The following is an 18,307-nucleotide window of genomic DNA, read 5'->3' as shown; positions in this document are numbered from 1 at the left end:
TAAGCATTACATGTGGACTGGAGGAGTCGGACATAGATTTTGACGACAGAGAAGAAAAACAATTCTTGTTTGCTCGCTGGTACCAACGAGAAGAATAACAACCATACAAAAATCATAGACACTATCTCTCTGGTTTGATCATCCATCTAATTCGGCAGCCACGATCTTCCAGTTGCTGATAGCGAGCGTTGATGGAATCGTTCAGCAAGGCATTGCAGAATAGCTTTGCTTTCTTGAGGCAAACACACGAAAGGAGTGCTGCCGCGAGAACTTCGATGGAAACATCCCCGATCTGGACGAGCTTCACGTTTTGCAAGCAGCGAAGATTTCCCAGCATCACGAGTCCAGCGTTGGAGATCCGGCAATACGATAGATTTAGCTGGTAAGAGAAGAAAGACGACCGTATTAAGCTTTTGAAAAGAAAGATTTGGAAGAGCTTGAACCTGCTGGAGATTTGGAAAGCAGTAGACGATGGAGGTCATTCCCCGATCGCCAATCCCGCAGTGTTTGAGATCGAGCTCTACAAGGTTCTTGAATTCCGGGAGTTTTTTCTCCAGGCCAACTCGTTTGCAACCCCGGATCTCGAGCTGCTGGAGATGGCTGAGCTGCGAAATGGAGACGATGGAAGCGTCCGTGATGTTTGGACAGTACGAGAGGTTTAGAATTCTCAACTTGCGGCAGCCAGCGGCTATGGACGCAACTCCCGCATCACCAACATTCCCCGACCTGTACGTTGATAAACAAAAAAGTGAGACTTTTATGCTGGCACTCCGGGAAATCCACCTGTATAAATCGAGCTCGATCAAGTCGGAGCAATTCCTTCCAACATGCTCGATGCCATTGTCACTGACCTTGCAAAACCCGAGCTTGAGAGTCTTCAAAAACTTACATTTCGCAATACATTCCAGTCCTGCATAAAAAAAACCACCTCTTTACTGTCAGCTTTGAGCTACACTCTCGTACCTGCGTCATCGATGTTGCAATCGGTCACGTCCAGTTCTTCCAAGCAGCTACACCGCTCCATCAACAGTGGAATGTTGTTCTCCGTTAGAATGCGGCAAGCTTCGATCTTTAAGCTGACAAGTCCCGCGCTCGACCTTGCGATGTTGTAAGCAGTAATCTCCGTGAGGTCGAGGCAGCAAGTAAGATCAAGCTTCCGGAGGTTTTTGCAGCCATGGAAAATGGAAGCCATGCCAGAATCCGTGACCCCTCTACACTTGCTCAAACTTAAGTCGCTTAGCTGAAGACAGCAAGAGCCCACGAAGCGAAGCCCATCGCCGGCGATCTCGCAGCCAGCTAGCTTAAGTGTTTGGATCTGTGTGAGCTTTCCAACTGCTTCCAAGAGCTGGCCAGTTATCTGCGATCGTTTTTCTCACGAGTATAAGAACCAGACTCTACAGCGAACTTACAGGCGAGCAAAACCCGAGCTTTAGAAACTGCAAGCTTCGCTTCGAGAGAAACGAGATTCCCACATTGGTCACGCTTCTGCAGCAAGAGAGATCCAGTTCCTGAGAAAAAAAAAGCAGACTAAAACGACCGTCTTTTAGAATCGTCGTCGTACATACCAGCAATGATGTACTTGTACGGGTCAATCCCGCGTCTCCAACGTTGGAGCACGCAGCCAGATTCAACACTCTCAGAGACGGCAAGTTTGATAGACACCTGACGCCGTCATCCGTGATCTGAATGAAAGCACAGAAACAGTAAGCAAAAAAAAACGAACAGATTTTTTTATCAGATCAACCAAACTCGAAAGACACAAGAACCAAACCAGCAAACGAAAACAAGAAAAAAAAGTGAATTTTCTGGTTAGATCAACCACAGTCTATGCTAAAGGAACCAAAGATGACAACACAGGAAAAAAGAAATGAGAGAGAGCTTCCGATACAGACCTCTGTGTAGGAGACGTCGATGGTGGTGAGCTCTTTACAGTTGGAAGCAAGGAAGCAAAGCCCGGCATCCGAAATACCAACACAGCCTTTGAGCACGACGACTTGGAGCTTCTTGCAACCGGCTGCCAGGCATCCCAATCCAGCGTCCGAGATCATGTAACATCCCGTGAGATCGAGCTTTCGCAAGCTTCCCAGCTGACACACGGCCGCCAGCTCCAAGTCTCCAAGGCTGTTACAGCACCGCAAGTCGAGCTCCACCAGCGCGGAGCAGTTCCTCGCCAGAGCAACGATCCCGGCGACCGTGAATCCTCCCATGCGAGCCAGGCCGAGCGATCGTAGGCGCGTCCCAGCGAGCTCCCCGACAAGGGCGAGATCCTCGTCCGTGATCTTGATGCACGAGGACAAGTCGAGGCTCTCGATGCCGGTGTGGCGCGCGAGAGCTCTCGGGAGGAGCTCCGAGTTGAAGAGGCGCATGGTTTTCTGGGACTCGGCCCCGGCCGCGTAGAAGCGCTTGCAAGTGAGACGCCACGATTTCCTGTCCACCACCTCGTCCAGCTTCTCCAGGATCTTGACGAGGAGATGGTTGTTCAAGCTCCAGATGTCGGCCTCGAGTCTCATCTCGGGTTGAGAAAACTTTGGAGATGGAGCGATGCTGTTACAGATCTAGGAAGAACTAAGGAAGCAAATCCAGCTCCAGTTAGCTCGGGATCACGCGCGAGTAGAGAAACAGGAACTTACCCGATGGTTTAAAGAGTGTCTCGCCCAACTCGTCAACTTTCTACCGAGATGCTCCAAGAATCACTGAAACCATCTATTCCTTCTTTGATTTCTTGGAGAGAACTGCGAAGAAAGAAGAAACGTAAAGAACTACTTATACGAGTGCAACACACGCGAGAGAGAAGAAAAAAAAAGAGAAAACAACGAGAAAAAAAATCGGGAGAAGCACACAGCCTACATTTTATTTTAGCCCACGAACTTAAGAACCATCCGGCTAGGCCGAGCAAGAAGAAGAGCTAGCGGTGGATCGAATAGATGCCATGATCAAGGGATCCCATTTCGCCCACCTGAGACATCGATCGAAAGGGAAAGAGGAGAGCAAAGCAAATGGATTGATTGGTGAGTGAGCTCGTTGCTCGGCCAGGGCGCAACCGAGGAAGAAAGCATCCACAACCATCCCTAAAGCCCCAAACGCGGGCGACCGTCGGATGGGGCGCATCCCACGGCCGCGGCCCGCCTGCGCAGGCGCAAAGCTCGTACATGGTGGAGGCCTATGGCTCGCCTTCCTCGCTCGCGTCCTTCTTTCTCCAAAAGCAACTCGGGGGAGTAAACCACTCTTTAAAAATGGCTTAGTTAACTCAATGACTTGTGTTTCATGACAACGACCTACTTAAGAAGAGTATTCCTGCCCAGTACGTTGGCATTGGCATTTCTGCCAATTTGCCTTTACATTTGACTCTGGCTTTTTACACGTTTTTTAAATCTTTATATAAACACAAAAGGTGGTGCTTGCTACTGAAATTATCCAAAAAGATGTAAAGTATATCTTTGACTCTATGTTTCTCCAAGACACTAACACACCATCATGCTGGCCGCGTATGAAAGCCACAAGAAACCCGAGAAGGCACACCGGATATTTGAGCAGAGATGTGGTTCTCTGGAAAAGCATTATTCGCGCACTTGGCGGAAGCGGGCATCTGGATGGCGTAAAAGCCATGTTTGGGAAAATGCCTAGGCCTGACGTGGTGTCTTGATTCAAGTGTACGAGGCGAACGGGCGGCTGAAAGAAGCAAGGAGTACTTTCACAAGGTGCCCGACAGAAACGCTGTTTCCTGGTCGAGATCCCAATCCCTTCCTGTGGCAGCGGCAATGATCCGCCGCAGCAAAACCTCCCTTCGCTCTTCTTGATGGCGAGGAATGGGACTTCCTCTGCGGCAAAAGAAGATGTTTGATCGAATGCTTACGTCCAAGTAGCGAAGATTCATGAAGCAAAAGAAATGTTTGATGCGATGCCGGAGAAGACCGAGGCGAGCTGGAATTGTTTTCTCGCTAGCTTGTCATGTGGATCAAGGAAAGAACTTGTTCAGTAAAACTCTCGTGTCTCGGCTTTCGCTTTGGTCAGAGCAGCGAGGAGGAGGAAGCTAGAAAAGTACGCGAGCAAATCCCGGGCCGCAAACACGATGGTGACGGCCTACTCGATGAATGGAAACTTGTGAGAGGCTGCCGCTCCAGAGCTCTTCCAAGCCATGGCTCACAAGGCGGTGGTGGCTTTAACGCTGATGACACGGCCTACGAATGCTCGCATAGCCGGAAATGAAAGCATTCCACGATATCAAGTCCCTGTGGCAAACATTTTTTGGATTCTATCCTCAACCCCAGCACGATCCAGCCATGACATAAGGAGCATACCATTGAGCAAATACTTGATGCTCATTGGCTTGCCAGTAACCCAAGCGTTTGATCCTTCTCCAGGCCAAGAGGATGATCAAAGTTCCTACCACCGTTTGATAAAATGCCCAGCAAGGTCATCTGGAAGATGCAAACTCAATTCCTCTCAAGAGTTGCAGTGTTTCACGAGAACTTGTCAATCTCTGGAGAGCTCTGGAAGATATACTCTGTCTCTCCGAGACGACCGCCTTGGACGTAGCTGTTAGAACTAAGCTGAACATGTACAGAACCAAGGCAAGCACCTAGTGTAGGAGGTCTTGGGTTCAATCCCCGGCCTGTCCAGATCCATTTTCCAACAGTAGCATCATAATGTTTCTGGAAACCATGTCTGGCGGGAAAGTAAACTTTGCTTGTTCCAGCTCTCTGTTTCGTTTTGCGGGAGCGTGTAATTATCGCGGAAATCTCTGGCAACTTGTTTATTTGAGTAAGCTTTCACGGAGGCTTGCCAAAGATCTTTCGCGCGTTTTGGAGGGTGGGCGATATGGATCGAGCCAATCAGGCCTCTCCCAGATCATTAACGTATCCAACTTTGTCAAAAGCTCCGGAGTTGAAAATGCAGGTGCACTCCAGTCGATAGCATTGCTGATATTGAGGGAAGATTCCTAGTGACGCAGATGAAGTACGCAAGAGCACCAAAGTCGATAGCATTGGACACTGTCGAGGAAGAAAAAATGAAAGTGACAATTACCAGACGGTAGTTTTCACGGGAGAGGCCTTTGAAACACCGTTGCAGTTCAGGACTTCGCCAACAGGGAGAACGCAGTGCTACTTAATACACGAGAGGAAGAGCTTTGGGCCTGACGTGAAGTGTCTCAGGCAAGCAGGGAAGGCAAAGTTTCTGCGATGTCAAAGTTTCTGCTCTGCAGCTTTCAACACACTGGTATCAGTGGAAGTGTCAAGTCCGGCCAGTTATTTGGAAGCAATCAAAAGACCAACGCACAAATCCGGAAAGGAAGCTTAAGTAAATTGAGCCTTTGTCTTTCAAGTTTCGCACTAAACTGGCCTATTAATGCAGCTCCCTCGATTAGGATTACCTGCTGTGCTTCCAACCCAATGAACTTTGGAAACACGAAGCCTGCTGAGGCTCCCATAAGTCGAAGCACCATCTTTCCAAGTTTGTGGAGCTCATTTATTCCTACTTGTTCGCAGGAGAAGCAGCAAAGGAAGCAACAGCCATACCAAGGCATTCTTCACGTCCCTGACGATCGCATCGAGGAGCTAGAAACGTCGTTGCTCGTCGAGGAGGTAAAGGGATGGCTGATGAAACTCGCGAGTGGCAAGGGGGAAATCAGTCCTTCGGATTACGACACTGCCTGGGTGGCTCGAATAGCGTCCGAGTCCGACTCCTCTCTTCCCGAGTTCCCGGAGGCCCTGACGTGGATCATCAACAGTCAACTTCCGGATGGATCATGGGGTGATGATCGTCACTTGCAACTCTATGACGCTCTCTTGCCTGGTCACGCTCAAGATCTGGGACATCGGGCACAACAGCATTGCGCAAGGTGTGCTTCTACAACTTTTCTTTTCTGACCTTCTGGTTATTACATCTATTCGCCTCTGATTCTTGATCACAGCCACGAATTGGCCAAGTGAGTTCCTCTACATTAACATATGTGTTGAAGACGTTTGGTGTTCGCTCAGGATTCCTTTGGATAAACTCCATTCCGTTCCCAGGACGTTGCTATACTCTTTGGAAGGCCTTCAAGACCTTGAGATTGACTGGCAGAAGATCCTCAAGCTTCAGTCTAAAGATGGATCCTTTTTGAGCTCGCTTTCCTCAACAGCATGTGTTTACTTGAAGACCAAGGACAGGAAATCGTTGCAATACTTGCAAAATGCTATGGAAGATCAAAACTATGCTGGTAGATTGGCTGTCTTCTTCAATCCTTTACAGTTCCTTGTCATTACCCCATTGATCTTTTCGAAAGTTTATGGGTGATCGACACCATTGAGAGGCTGGGGATTGACGTCTTCTTCAGAGATGAGATCAAAGCTGTCCTCGACTATGTGTACAGGTACAATGCCTTGGTACTTATGATACTTACGAAGCTCTTCTACTTGTGTTTGTATCAGCTTTTGGACAAACGAAGGAATCGGATGGGGATCTACATGCTTAGTCAATGACATAGACGACACAGCAATGGCATTCCGTCCTTCGGATGCATGGATACAATGTATCTCCAGGTAAAAATAGTTTTGTGGTGGAAGAATCTGTAATTCACTAAAGTATGAAACTCCCTACAGATGCATTCAACCAGTTCTGGCTGCCTGGAGACAAGTTTTGCTGCTTTGTTGGCGAATTGTGACACGGGGTCTCTGAAATGCTCAACTTGCATCGGGCTTCCCAGGTCGATTTCCCGAACAAAGCCATTCTTACAAAGACTTTCAAGTACTCCCACGATTATCTACTGAATGTTGACAGCGCTCACATGCAACGAAGAAAAACCTCATGGAAGAGGTAATGAGATTCAGATAGCTTGGAAACTCATGTGTTTGGTTTTTCTACAGGTGGCATTCGAGCTAACAAATCCATTCCATGACTGCTTGCTGAGGATTTATAATAATACTGATATCAAGTACTATGCCATGGATGATCCTTGGATTGCTAAAACTATTTATCGGTAAGTTATATAAACCCTTCTTTATCTCTCCCTCACCACCTCTCTTTTGCCTCTAGTGAAAATAAAGTGTTACTAGAGCTTGCAAATCGGTATGCTCAACAATGTCAATCATATCAATCTTTTGAGCTGATAGACAAGCAAAAACAAATTTCCTAGACTAATGAGTGATTTTAATATATGAACTTGATGTGTTTTTTATTTAGCTGGTGGCATTTACCGCACTTTGAAGGTATCCTGTCTATCAGATCAAAAGAAAATATCAATATGCTTCCTTATATTTACAATTTAATTTGTGGAACTTTCCATGAGCAAGAATTTAGCCAATTGAGAGTCTTCTTCTCAAAGGCTTGTTGCTTGAACACTTTATTTGATCTTATGGACTGTGCAACAAGCATTGAAGAGCTAGATCGTCTCCAAAATGTGATTGAATCTATTTTTAGAAGTTTTTATAACGTTTTGCTTCCTCTTTTGGTCTTTCAGGTTTGTCACATGAACTTCTTTTAGAATATAAGATCCACTTTCAAGAATTGTATAATACCATTTTTGTTATGACTGAAACAGCTTCCAGAATACATCAAAATCTGTCGTCAAAATTCATCCACAATTATCTTTCAAGAACTGTAAGCATTTATACTTCACTTTTCTATGGCTTAATAGTGTTGTTGTTCATACTAGTACACAAAATTTATAAAATCTGGAATTACTGATGCTCGCTGGAAAATTCAAGGATATATTCCAAGTTTAAGGAATACATGCAAAATGCTGAAGTTAGCATCTCTACTGGGATCCATGTACTTATCAGCATATTATTTTGTGGCGAGCCTTTGACAGAAGAGCTATTAAACACCATTTATGATAGCAAGCCTCTCAAACTTAATAATATATTATCTAGGCTTTGCAATGACATCCAATGAGGTAATATCTATATTTAAATTTATATACAAAGCACTAAATGTGTCCCTCTTTCATTGTTTAGATTGAGATGAAGTTTGGACAACTAGCACAACGAGTTTTCTATTACATAAAAGATTATCCAGGTACAACTGAAGAAGATGCCTTATCATATTTACAAAGTTTACTTGAGAAAAACAAAAAAGAACTCAATGAAAGCTACTTTGTCACTCATGAAAAAGATCTACCCAAAAATATCAAAAGGGTTAATTTTGAAATGGTGCGGATGATGCTAATCAACTATAATAAAACAAGACAGGTGGATCTGTTTAGAAATGCAAACAAAGAATTTGAGAGCATGATTAAATTTTGTTTAGAATCTTATACACTTTTTCTAATTTAAAATGTGATTACAAAGTTGTATACATCATTTTTTTTTATAAAGTTTAGTAATGTTTTTCTTACAAATAGGATGTATCTTTGTCACATATATTTCCTTTAGAATATAAAACTCCCTTTCAAGAATTATTTATTATGACTGTAAAGTTTGTTTTTGAAATGTATAAATACCTCTTGAAGTTCATGAACGCTGGCAGATTTAAGGATATATTCCAAGTTTTGAGGATCACATGGAGAATGTTGAAGCTAGTATTGCCAGTGGAATCCATGTACTTATATAGGCATATTATTTTGTGGTGTGCTTTCTTTTAACAGAAGAACTATTAAACACAATTTATAATAGCAAACCATTATTACTAGGCTTTGGAATAATTAAGATTGTTCATTTTAAACACTAAAAGTTTCCCTCTTTTATTTTCTTTTTCTTTTTTTTATGATAAGGACATAAAAGACCATCCAAAAGTTTGCTGAGAAACAAAGTTATTTCATCAGTTATGGGAAAGATAAAAAACATTAAAAACATTAACAGGTTTGGTTGATTTATACAGTATCAAAGCACCTCCTGACGTTTCCTCTCCAAAATGTTGGACAGCAACACATATGGGGCTGTCGCGGATGGCTCCAGTTGGAAGCTCCGGAGAGCGGTGTCGCTCCCTCGCTCTACGTCGCCATGAACTTCACAAGCACCGAGCAATGTCGAACAAATCGCTGCATCAGGGACAAACGGCATGTTGTTCATCAGATCCTGAGCTCTCCCAAGCTGTCCTGCACGACTGAGATTATCCACCATTCCAGCGTAATGGTCTCTCGATGGGATCAATCCATGGTCGAAGCTCATAGACGTGAAGCACTGGTGGCTCTTCTCCAAGCAGCCAACGTGACTAGATGTGCTAAAGACTGCAGTGAAACTTATCTCGTCGTAGGAGAACCCCTCCATAGCCATCTCTTGAAAGAGCTCGAGAGAGCTTTCGTGGGTTTTCTTGGAGTATGACCCGATCATTGCATTCCATGCTGCTACGTCCAGCTCAGGCATTCGATCGAAGATAGCTTTGGCCTCCTTGAAGCAGTCTTTGAAAGCGTAAGCCTTGATCATCGAAGTCCAGGCAAGAACATCTCGATCGAAGCAAAGAGTGTAAAACGCTTCTTTTGCGTCACTCAAGAACCCTTGATCCGCATATCCATAGATCATAGTGTTCCACGAGAACTTGTCAATCTCTGGAGAGCTCTGGAAGATTTTCTCTGCCTCTTCAAGACGACCGTCTTGGACGTAGCCGAGCATCATAATGTTCCTGGAAACCATGTCCGGCTGCGGCATGGAATCAAAAGTAAACTTTGCTTGTTCCAGCTCTCCGTTTTCAACGAAGGCGAGGATCATCACGTTTCGCGAGAGCGTGTTCTGCTCGGGCATCTCGCGGAAAACTCTGGCAACCTCTCTGATCTGCCCGTGCTGCGCGTAAGCTTTCATCATGTGAACCCAGGATCCAAGGTCCCACTCGGGCATTCTCTCAAAGATCTTTCGCGCGTTTTCCACCTCTCCAATGCTCGCATAGCCGGACATGAAAGCGTTCCACGATATCAAGTCCCTGTAAGGCGCAGCATCAAACATTTTTTGGGCTCGATCCATATCGCCCACCCTCGCGTAGGCCGTGATCATCAGCGTCCAAGCCACCACCGTCTTGCGAGGCATGGCTTGGAAGAGCTCTCGAGCTTTCTCGACGAGAGCACCTTCGGCATACCCGTGGATCATTGCAGTCCACGACACTGCATCCTTGAGGGGCATCTCCTCGAATAATCTCCTTGCCTCACGCAAGTTCCCATTCATCGAGTAGGCCGTGATCATCGTGTTCCAGCTTGGTACGTCACGCCGCGGCATTCGCTCGAATAGTTTTCTAGCTTCCTCCACCTCGCTGCTCTGAGCAAAGCCGGAGATCATCGAGTTCCAAGACACGAGAGTTTTCCTCGGCATTCTATCAAACAAGCTCTTTGCCTGATCCACATGACCATACTGAACATAACCAGCGAGCAAACAATTCCAGCTCGCCTCGGTCTTCTCCGGCATCGCATCAAACATTTCTTTCGCTTCATGAATCTTCGCGACCTGGACGTAAGCCGAAACCATCGCGTTCCAGGAGATTACATGCCTCTCGGGCATTCGATCAAACATCTCCTTCGCCTCCGAGAAATTCCCACTCTTGGCAAAAGCTGCGAGCATAGTCGTCCAGGAAACAACGTTTCTGTCGGGCATCTTGTCAAAGTATTCCTTGGCTTCTTTCAGCCGCCCGTTCTCCGCGTAGGCTTGAATCACGGCTGTCCAAGACACCACGTCGGGCCTCGGCATATTCTCAAACATGGCTTTGGCATCTGCTAGACGCCCGTTCCCGGCAAGTGCGCGAATAATGCTGTTCCAGGAGACTACATCCGGGTTGGGTATCTCCTCGAATATCCGTTTCGCCTTGTCGGGTTGCCTGTGGCTTCCATACGCGGCTACCATGATGTTGTAAGAAATAGTGTCCTTGAGAGGTATAGTGTCAAAAATGCGTTTGGCATCTTCCAGATGCCCTTGCTGAGCATTTGCTGAGAGGAGCGTGTTCCAGCAGACAGTGCTGGGATCCTTGATCGAATCAAAGATCGTCTTGGCCTCTTCCAGATTCCCGTTCAATCCATACACCGAAACGAGCTTTCGGACAAGGATTGCGCTGGGGTCGGGGATGGAATCAAAGACGCGCTTGGCATCCCGCGGGCTGCCGCATTTGCCATACATCTCCAGCAGCAGAGTGGCGAGATGGGCGCTGTGGCAATGCGCGCTGCCGCGCACGACCGCGTGGATCCGCCGGGCCTCTCCCAGATCCTTGGAGCTCCCACACGCCCTGATCTCGTGGGCGAGCGAGTGGAGGTCGGTTCCCACCATTGGGGATCATAGCATGGTATAAAGAATATACACAAAATATTCATGTTGCTGTTAATTTTTCTGCACTAATATTTTCTTTGTTTTTAGAGGTTGGTTAACGCTATTTGAGAAAATAGCAGTGTCGGAAAAATATTTTGTTCAAAGACAAGCTCCAACTCCTTGAGCTCGGCAGCAGCATGATCTTGAAGTTCTTCCACTTGGATCTTGCACAGAGCCCAGAGCCTCCAAGGTTTTTCCAGCCCTTATTTCTCTGGGAGAACACCTCCAACCTTCACCTATTGGAAGATTCGACTTGATCCTCTAGCCACTGCAACAATGCTCATTAGGTTCCAAGTTAAGTGAGTCCGGTCCATGAGCAATCCAGCCACCTTGGCAATGAGCTCTTCATCCCCAAACCATGACACGCTCTCCACAAAATCCGTGGTCATGGGGATCACTTTGGAGTCACAGACACTTGCAAGCTGAACTCTCAGGAGGAATCAAAGTAATCTTCCCAAGTTTGAGCAATAAAGATCTTCTTGCAAGTAAGAAACACAAGTACCTTTCACAAGCCTAGTAAACTGGCCACTCCTGATCTGTGTTAGTGCATTCATCACGATTTCCTGATCCCACAGTGTAGACTTTACAGTGTTCATCAACAACTTTCCCCATGAACAATGACATCAGGCCTCTGTTCAGTTTTGAATTCGTCTTCCAAAATCTATCTCCAGCTGATTTTCCACCTTGCTTGCTTGTGAGCTGCATGCTTGTATTGAGCTCGTTATATGCTGCAATCTTGGAAATTAGCAGCTCTTTGCTGTTTGAAAACAAATAGTTTTTTAGCCTTTTCCAATTCAAAATTCTTATAAACAGTGTATTCGTCCTGAGCAAGCAAATTGAAATTCACGGTAGATGTGGTAACATCAAACACGCAGCTCAAATCTTCCATGGTATGCCCAAGAGGGACAAGTTCACCTGGGACCTTGCTGGTTGCCTACTGCAAAAACGGGCATTTTGATGAAGCGAGGAGATACCCAACCCGCACGATGATTGTGGTCACGGGCATCTGGAGTCTTCTCTCATGCTCTTCCACGCCATGCTTGTGAGGAACTTACACTGCAATCCTCTCCGGCTACGTCCACTGCGGTCTCCTGAAAGACTTGGAGCTCTTCTTCCTCAATCAGATGCCACAGCATGATCTTGTCGTCAAAACGCTGCTCCTCGCCTACACCCAAGGCCAACGCCTTGAGGAAACCAGATGCCTTCTTGATTATGGAGATGCCGTGTGTGGATATTCTCAGTGCCGCCTCCTGGACGAAACCGCGATAATCCTCGACAAAATGCCAGCCTGGAATCTTGCACATTCCATGCAAAGGACTCTGACCGCCTTTCACGAAATGGCAGACAAGAACTTGGTGTTGTAGAACGCCCATATCTCTTACACAAGGAGGTGTTTGAAACAATGCCCCTGTCTAATCCTTCACTGATATGCAAGAAACTAGGTATATTATATTATATATTAGTTTTCTAATTTTAAAGGTAAAACTGATGGTATATTTTTATTTGTTAGTATTTATTAATCTAATTAATCAAATGGAAGTTTATAATTTATAAATACAAGATTAATCTCATTAAATATCAACAATTAGATGGTAGAATAAACTAGAATATACTAGGAAGTGTTTAGGAAAGTTTATAAATTATAAACATATTTATAAATTATAAATACAGGATTAATTGGCCAACTTTGCCAAGACAGCAGAAAGTAGTGAGGATGATGACCAGGAGGACATAGACTACACCATGACACACCTAAAACCATTAATTAGTAGAATATTTTAGAATATTTAAATATATTTTAAGTATATCCCTACAGGTTTGCTTATGCAAACCAAAAAAGAGAGTCATTGTTCTTTAATTTTAAAATTATACTAAGAAAACAGTATTTAGTAATCTAAAATTTGATTATTTTATATTTATGGGGAAGTAATATTTAAAATCTAATAATTAATCAAATATATTCTAGTAAAGTTTTTAATATATATATGAACACTTTTAATTCCCGTAGAAGAAGCAAAGCAAGTGTTTGACTTTGATGCTAGAGGTCATGGAACACGCCACTCGCTGCATAAGAAAAAGGGATGTCTGCATGTTTCGTAATGCCCGCTCATGAAAGTGATCTTGGGCAATCAAAGCGTGTTGTTTGATTAGTCTCCTTAGCATGCAATGTTCAGTGAGTGCTCTATCCACCTGAAGCTGCGTGTTTGACACACAAGGGCAATGCCCTGCTTTCTACTTATTCAAGGATAACATTGTCAAGAGTTTAATTGCAGGAAGCTATTGAGAACAGGCTATTAATTATTGATTGTTCATCTGGTTGTCCAAGAATATTTCAAGTTGAACATCGTAAGCATCACATTAAAATATTATAGCTAGATTCTAGTTTTCTAGCGGCAGCACACGGCCAGTGCCATGGCTGATGGGCCAGGCCGCAGCGCTTAGGTCTGTCAACCAGATCTGAGTTTCAGGCACGAAGATAAACCAACAGCCACAACTAGTCACAGCCAAGTAAGTGCTTATATTGCAACCACACAGCTTGGGATGGATTGTGAGAGTTCTTTCAGGGCTAGGCGATGATCAAGATGTCCAGGTTCTTTATCACAAGTCTAGGCGTTGGAAATCCTTCACCCAAGAAAAGCAGCCTTTTATTATTATTTGATAGAACTGAGCAACAGTCTAGAGTTGGAAGGTCCCTGATTTTTCTCGAGGAGGGATCCACCCAATTCCATGATATCTAGCACTCAACCATCCCCATTCTGCGTTTGCGGCCATCCACACCTCTACCCCATTCACATAATCCATGACGCCTTGCTTCATGGCAAGCCCACTTGAAATGATCTCCTGCTTTGTCCCGATGAACTCCTTCTCCAAATCCTCCACCATGCTCGCCAACATGGCAATCGCCTCGTTCAAACCACACTTGTGAATGCTGGCGAGAATGGGCACGGCGTTGAGGTAGTTCCCTTTCGCCCACTCCTTCCTGAACGAGATCAAGTCATTGTGGAGCGCAATGTGATGCGTCCCAATCTCCTCAACCTTGCATATGAGAGGATGATCTAGCACGCCACGCTCTTCCAGCCCAAGTTGCAGTAAACCATCAAGCAGAGCAAAGCAAGGCGCAACACCAGATGTGATCTCTCTCAGCCACATGTACGTGTCCAGGTTGGGAACGATTTGCTTGTGAAGCCAGTTCGATTCAATCTCAAACATGTCGAGCACCTTGGTCATAGAATTCATGAATCGGCCGGATTTGTCCACTAGATGGAGGGACAGTTCTTTCAAAACCTCAGATAACATCTTCACTTGCCGCAGCAGCTCCTGATTCTTGACCAGAAGTGCGGCCTCGTCAAATCTTCCCTTGAAAACCATCTTGTATGCGGTTGCCACGTTCCTCATGTCCGACGAAGAGATCTCAGGGTTATCCAGAATGTCATCTGCAAGAAAGAGCCAAGCGATGAACTTTGCAACGGGAACAATCTTCTCGTATGAAATGCTCGGGTATGCATAAGCTGCGAGCAATCCAAGCCTGCTCTCTCGAATAAACACAGATTTCTCGCTTCCAGGTTGCAACTTCAGAAACTCGTCACACCACACATTGATCTCAGCGTCGGCCTTTGCATCATACAGCGGATTCAGCGCTGGAGAGGCCAGAAGTTTATTACTTGCTGGTGGAATGGAGTAGCTTTTCTCCGCTGCAAAAATGCTCACAATGGATAGAATAGCCATTAAGAAAACACAACACAGTTTCTAACCACGACTTCTCGGTATATATAGAGCTATTCTCGTTAGAAGCAAATTCCAAATCTATTACAGTTGCGATGTTGCCGAATTTTGCGAAAATACCTAGGAAACATCCAAAAGTCAGGTTTGAATTGCTGATTTTAAAATATTCAGTCATAAAATGTTAAGCACATAGTATTGACTTAAATGGTAGTGAATGAAGCTAGAGTATATTACCGTCTAACCACAACTTCTGGGTATATATAAAGTTATTCCTGTTAGAAGCAAATTCCAACTCTACTATAGTACGTTTGCGATGTTGTTGATTTTTGCAAAAATACTTAGTAATCTGCTTTTCTATATTGATATATATAATATACATTTAGATTAATCTATGTTAATGTATAAACGTTCTTAAACATGAATTCAATTTAGCCCAATGGTCTTATGTTTTGGCATGTGAAAGTTGATAAATAGGCTGCTCAAAATACTAAGCACTATGCAGAGATTTAAATTGCCCCATGCTTTTATGTAACAAAAAAGGTTGAAAAGAACTTTACTCTTTGCTAGCATCTCCACATTTTGTAACACTACCTTCTCAAGCTCAATTGTTACTGTGGACAAATACTATTTTGTTTTTAATCTAGTTTTCTATACAAATCTTTTGAACTACAATATATATTCCAGCAATTTGAAGAAGTGGGTGGTGTATGGAGGTAGTCCTACCAAACACTAGAGGAACCAACCCTCTCCCTCTCCCCTTGGACCAACCCTTTTTCATTTCGTGGAGGTAAGAATTACTAAGAGTTAGAGGTAAATGGAAAAGAAAATTACCAATTAGTGAAAATTCAGCGTTTACTGGGCTCTTGGGTGGAGTTTGTCGATCCGACCACTTGGGCGATGAATTCCTGGCCAATTCCCGCCCCATTCTTCCTCTGGGAGAAGATCCGGATTCGCCCAACATCCGGATTCGCGATGCGGGTGAAGGCTTCGTAAGAGAGATCGAAGGAATTAGCGTGACAGCCCGGGCAGAGATCCACGACCCGGACGGTGACTGTAGCGTCGTTCGACCGGCATCCTCCAGCGCCAGAGACCGCGCCCTTGCAAGTGATATCGAAGTAGGCGCCGCAGAGGCCATTGAAGATATCGGGGCTGGCTGCCGCGATCAAATTTCCGGCTGGAAAGGGCCCGCGATCGAAGCCATAGCAAGCCGATGCTGTGATCACACACAAGGGGCAATCAATCAGTTGGTCGAGAGGAAGAATTGATTGAACGCTTTGAATCGAGGAACTCACGAACGTATTCCGTGTAGAACGTTGCCTCGCCATTTCCTCCTCCGCCGCCACCACCACCACCACCGCCTCCGCCGCCGCCGCTACACCAGTTACACTGGCTTTGGCACCCATTGCCGCAGTAATCCGCGGAGCATCCACAGTAGCCCCATTGGCTGCAACACATGTTGTCTCCACAAGGGCGATTGCGATCACACTGCTGGGCGGTGGCCACCATAGCCGCCGCTACCAGCAGCGAGAGGAGGAAGATCAAACGAGGACTCATACTTTTTTAGCGAGGATAGACCGTGGATATGATTTATAATATGGATGTATGTAGCTAGGCTCGCAAAGTTGGAATAGAACTCTACAACCATATATATTAATCATTCCTCTTTGATCGAAAGTTTCTTTGGGCGGGAGTTCCGGCGATTCTACACCGTTGACAGTGTTGCCCACCGTTGGATCCCCGGATGTAAAAGCTCGAGGAGGAACGAGGGTTAGGGTTTATGCGCACCCAAGTTCTACTGCAGCGTCGTCGTGCTCGCTTTGCGGCCGCGCCGAGGTACGCTGTGAGTTTTTATCAGTGCGTAGATTCACCGTCGAGTCAGCTGCTTGAGGCTGCGCCTTAGATCCATGGCGCTTTCTCCAATGATCTGGCTCACATTTCTTGCCGTAGATGGCTTTTATTACGAAGTCTTTGCTCGATCCCTATGGATTGCTTCTGTCCGTGTTGTTTTCCTGCATTTCTTGCATTGCCCGTGACCGCAGCACTGCCTCCTGCTCGCTTTTTGGTAGGGCATTAAACATGAAGATAGATTTGTCCCCAATGTCATCCTGGCAGTGGTTTTTTCCTTTAGAAGATTTGAAAGGAAGCAGAGAAGGTCTACCTTTATTGGTTGTGTGAATTTCCTGCCAGCGAAAACCGCAAAGAGACCCATCCAGGCCGCCAGTAGACCTTGCTTTACGTTGTCATCCATCGCTCCCGACTGATATGCCGCAATGAGTTTTTCTTATAAGAACTTTGTGCAGGCATGAAAATGGGATGCGTACCAGGTGACCCAAGAGCAAGGATGGTATCACGAAGAAGAGGAGTGCCGCCTCTAGTTTTCCATAGCACAATCCTGACGAACGAGCCATAAGTGGTGGTGAGTTCCATTTTTTTTTTCTTTCTGAAAGGAGAGCTCAGTGTTACCTTCTTTGAAAACCAGGCCTGTGAGTGCTGCAAAGAGAGGCCCGACTGCCCAAACCGCAGCGGGATTCTCCACAACGAATTCCACCAGACCCCTGTCAGCTGGAGTGGCGAAGTTGGATGCTACAAGTATAGAACCAGCCACTCCGACTGTCCATAGGACTTGCAACGCTCGCTTCAGTGGAGTGACGTAGATGTGTATGAGCAGCAGGGACACCCCGAGTGACCCGGCTCCAATCGAAAAAAGTAAGTCTTGATAAGTTGAAATCACAGACTTGACAACATTGTCTTCCGGCAGGAACGCCGTAGACGCTACCGCGACAAATGTAGCTGCCGATGTTACTAGACCAGCTCTGTACAAGAAGACCTGGAGACACAAGGAAATCATGTCACAGTCCACAACGCGTAAAAGTCGGTGGTGATGGAAGTAAGTGACACCAATTCTCAAGAAAAAGGACGATGGTCGACGAAGATTCAGGCATTACCTCGCGCACGTCGGTCGAATCAATCGACCAGGGGCCGTAGACACCATTATAGACCTGAGCAGCATCGGTCTTGGACGACGAACTCTGGGCTCTACACAGGAGAATTCTGGGACCTCTCCTCCTGGCAGAGAAGGATCGTATGGAACGAGGAGCTGTTGCCGATAGGAGTAAAGGCAGAGAGGACAACAAGAGCGCCATAGCCAGTGAGATATTATATACCTACGCAACAAGAACGGCTCCAACTGGATGATTAAAGTAATCACTCCACGCAAGCGGCAAAGCGTAAGTTTCCTTCGTTTTTATCATTTTTCCTCCTTGTTTTGATTCCATTTTGCTTTTCCTGGTTTGACATAGGATCCATTCAATTTGGCTGTCAATATCTACATCTCTATTTTGCGATGTCTGGCATCTTCTGCAGCATTTACTCCTCCTTTTTAGCTAGGA

General features: G+C 45.5%; 4 protein-coding genes, 2 long non-coding RNA genes and 1 pseudogene across 7 annotated transcripts; 2 read left to right on the top strand and 5 right to left on the bottom strand.

Moving 5' to 3' along the window:
* Positions 1–44: 44 nt before the first annotated feature.
* Positions 45–3,246, bottom strand: LOC9632349 (F-box/LRR-repeat protein 3). 2 transcript variants are annotated; one of them, XM_024671649.1, is made up of 9 exons: positions 2,848–3,246; positions 2,631–2,732; positions 1,893–2,565; positions 1,566–1,682; positions 1,410–1,508; positions 964–1,357; positions 784–910; positions 444–726; positions 45–379 (listed from the first exon to the last, which is right to left on the bottom strand). In XM_024671649.1, the coding sequence occupies exons 3-9, from the start codon at positions 2,508–2,510 to the stop codon at positions 122–124; spliced, it is 1,896 nt and encodes a 631-aa protein (XP_024527417.1). In that variant the 5' UTR covers positions 2,511–2,565; positions 2,631–2,732; positions 2,848–3,246; the 3' UTR covers positions 45–121. The 2 variants fall into 2 exon arrangements, with proteins under 2 accessions (XP_024527417.1, XP_024527416.1); XM_024671648.1 differs by having other exon boundaries at positions 2,631–3,246.
* Positions 3,247–5,180: 1,934 nt separating this feature from the next.
* LOC9635792 lies at positions 5,181–8,252 on the top strand (annotated as a pseudogene).
* A 495-nt stretch (positions 8,253–8,747) lies between these two features.
* Positions 8,748–11,156, bottom strand: LOC112345429 (pentatricopeptide repeat-containing protein At4g02750-like). The gene has a single exon (XM_024672144.1). The coding sequence runs from the start codon at positions 11,154–11,156 to the stop codon at positions 8,799–8,801; it is 2,358 nt and encodes a 785-aa protein (XP_024527912.1). The 3' UTR covers positions 8,748–8,798.
* A 2,715-nt stretch (positions 11,157–13,871) lies between these two features.
* Positions 13,872–14,921, bottom strand: LOC9635790 (microbial Terpene synthase-like protein 1). The gene has a single exon (XM_002967068.1). The coding sequence runs from the start codon at positions 14,919–14,921 to the stop codon at positions 13,872–13,874; it is 1,050 nt and encodes a 349-aa protein (XP_002967114.1).
* A 605-nt stretch (positions 14,922–15,526) lies between these two features.
* On the bottom strand, positions 15,527–16,255 carry LOC9635789. The gene is made up of 2 exons (XR_002992007.1): positions 16,211–16,255; positions 15,527–16,131 (listed from the first exon to the last, which is right to left on the bottom strand). It is a non-coding gene; the product is annotated as an uncharacterized LOC9635789 (long non-coding RNA).
* Positions 16,256–16,676: 421 nt separating this feature from the next.
* On the top strand, positions 16,677–17,504 carry LOC112345308. Its single transcript, XR_002992008.1, has 3 exons — positions 16,677–16,751; positions 17,219–17,334; positions 17,398–17,504. It is a non-coding gene; the product is annotated as an uncharacterized LOC112345308 (long non-coding RNA).
* LOC9632348 lies at positions 16,839–18,272 on the bottom strand. The gene is made up of 5 exons (XM_002967066.2): positions 17,864–18,272; positions 17,382–17,745; positions 17,240–17,310; positions 17,077–17,175; positions 16,839–17,023 (listed from the first exon to the last, which is right to left on the bottom strand). Exons 1-5 carry the CDS (start codon positions 18,059–18,061, stop codon positions 16,898–16,900), a joined length of 858 nt encoding a protein of 285 aa, XP_002967112.1. The 5' UTR covers positions 18,062–18,272; the 3' UTR covers positions 16,839–16,897.
* Positions 18,273–18,307: the final 35 nt, after the last annotated feature.

The sequence above is a fragment of the Selaginella moellendorffii genome, unplaced genomic scaffold (genome assembly GCF_000143415.4).
Source record: "Selaginella moellendorffii unplaced genomic scaffold, v1.0 SELMOscaffold_8, whole genome shotgun sequence".
In the NCBI taxonomy this organism is placed as follows: Eukaryota; Viridiplantae; Streptophyta; class Lycopodiopsida; order Selaginellales; family Selaginellaceae; genus Selaginella; species Selaginella moellendorffii.
The sequence above is the reverse complement of the archived record's forward strand: the minus strand, read 5'-3'. Positions and strand labels throughout refer to the sequence as shown.

Excerpts from the sequence above, each read along its gene's own strand:
- LOC9632349 (XM_024671648.1), bottom strand. The coding sequence starts at position 2,510 with ATGAGACTCGAGGCCGACATCTGGAGCTTGAACAACCATCTCCTCGTC. Across the intron at positions 1,683-1,892 it reads TCGACGTCTCCTACACAGAG|ATCACGGATGACGGCGTCAG; the intron begins GTCTGTATCGGA and ends GCTTTCATTCAG. Across the intron at positions 911-963 it reads TTGCAACATCGATGACGCAG|GACTGGAATGTATTGCGAAA; the intron begins GTACGAGAGTGT and ends TTTTTTATGCAG.
- LOC112345429 (XM_024672144.1), bottom strand. The coding sequence starts at position 11,156 with ATGGTGGGAACCGACCTCCACTCGCTCGCCCACGAGATCAGGGCGTGT.
- LOC9635790 (XM_002967068.1), bottom strand. The coding sequence starts at position 14,921 with ATGGCTATTCTATCCATTGTGAGCATTTTTGCAGCGGAGAAAAGCTAC.
- LOC9632348 (XM_002967066.2), bottom strand. The coding sequence starts at position 18,061 with ATGGCGCTCTTGTTGTCCTCTCTGCCTTTACTCCTATCGGCAACAGCT. Across the intron at positions 17,746-17,863 it reads ATTCGACCGACGTGCGCGAG|GTCTTCTTGTACAGAGCTGG; the intron begins GTAATGCCTGAA and ends TTGTGTCTCCAG. Across the intron at positions 17,176-17,239 it reads CCTTGCTCTTGGGTCACCTG|TCGGGAGCGATGGATGACAA; the intron begins GTACGCATCCCA and ends GCGGCATATCAG.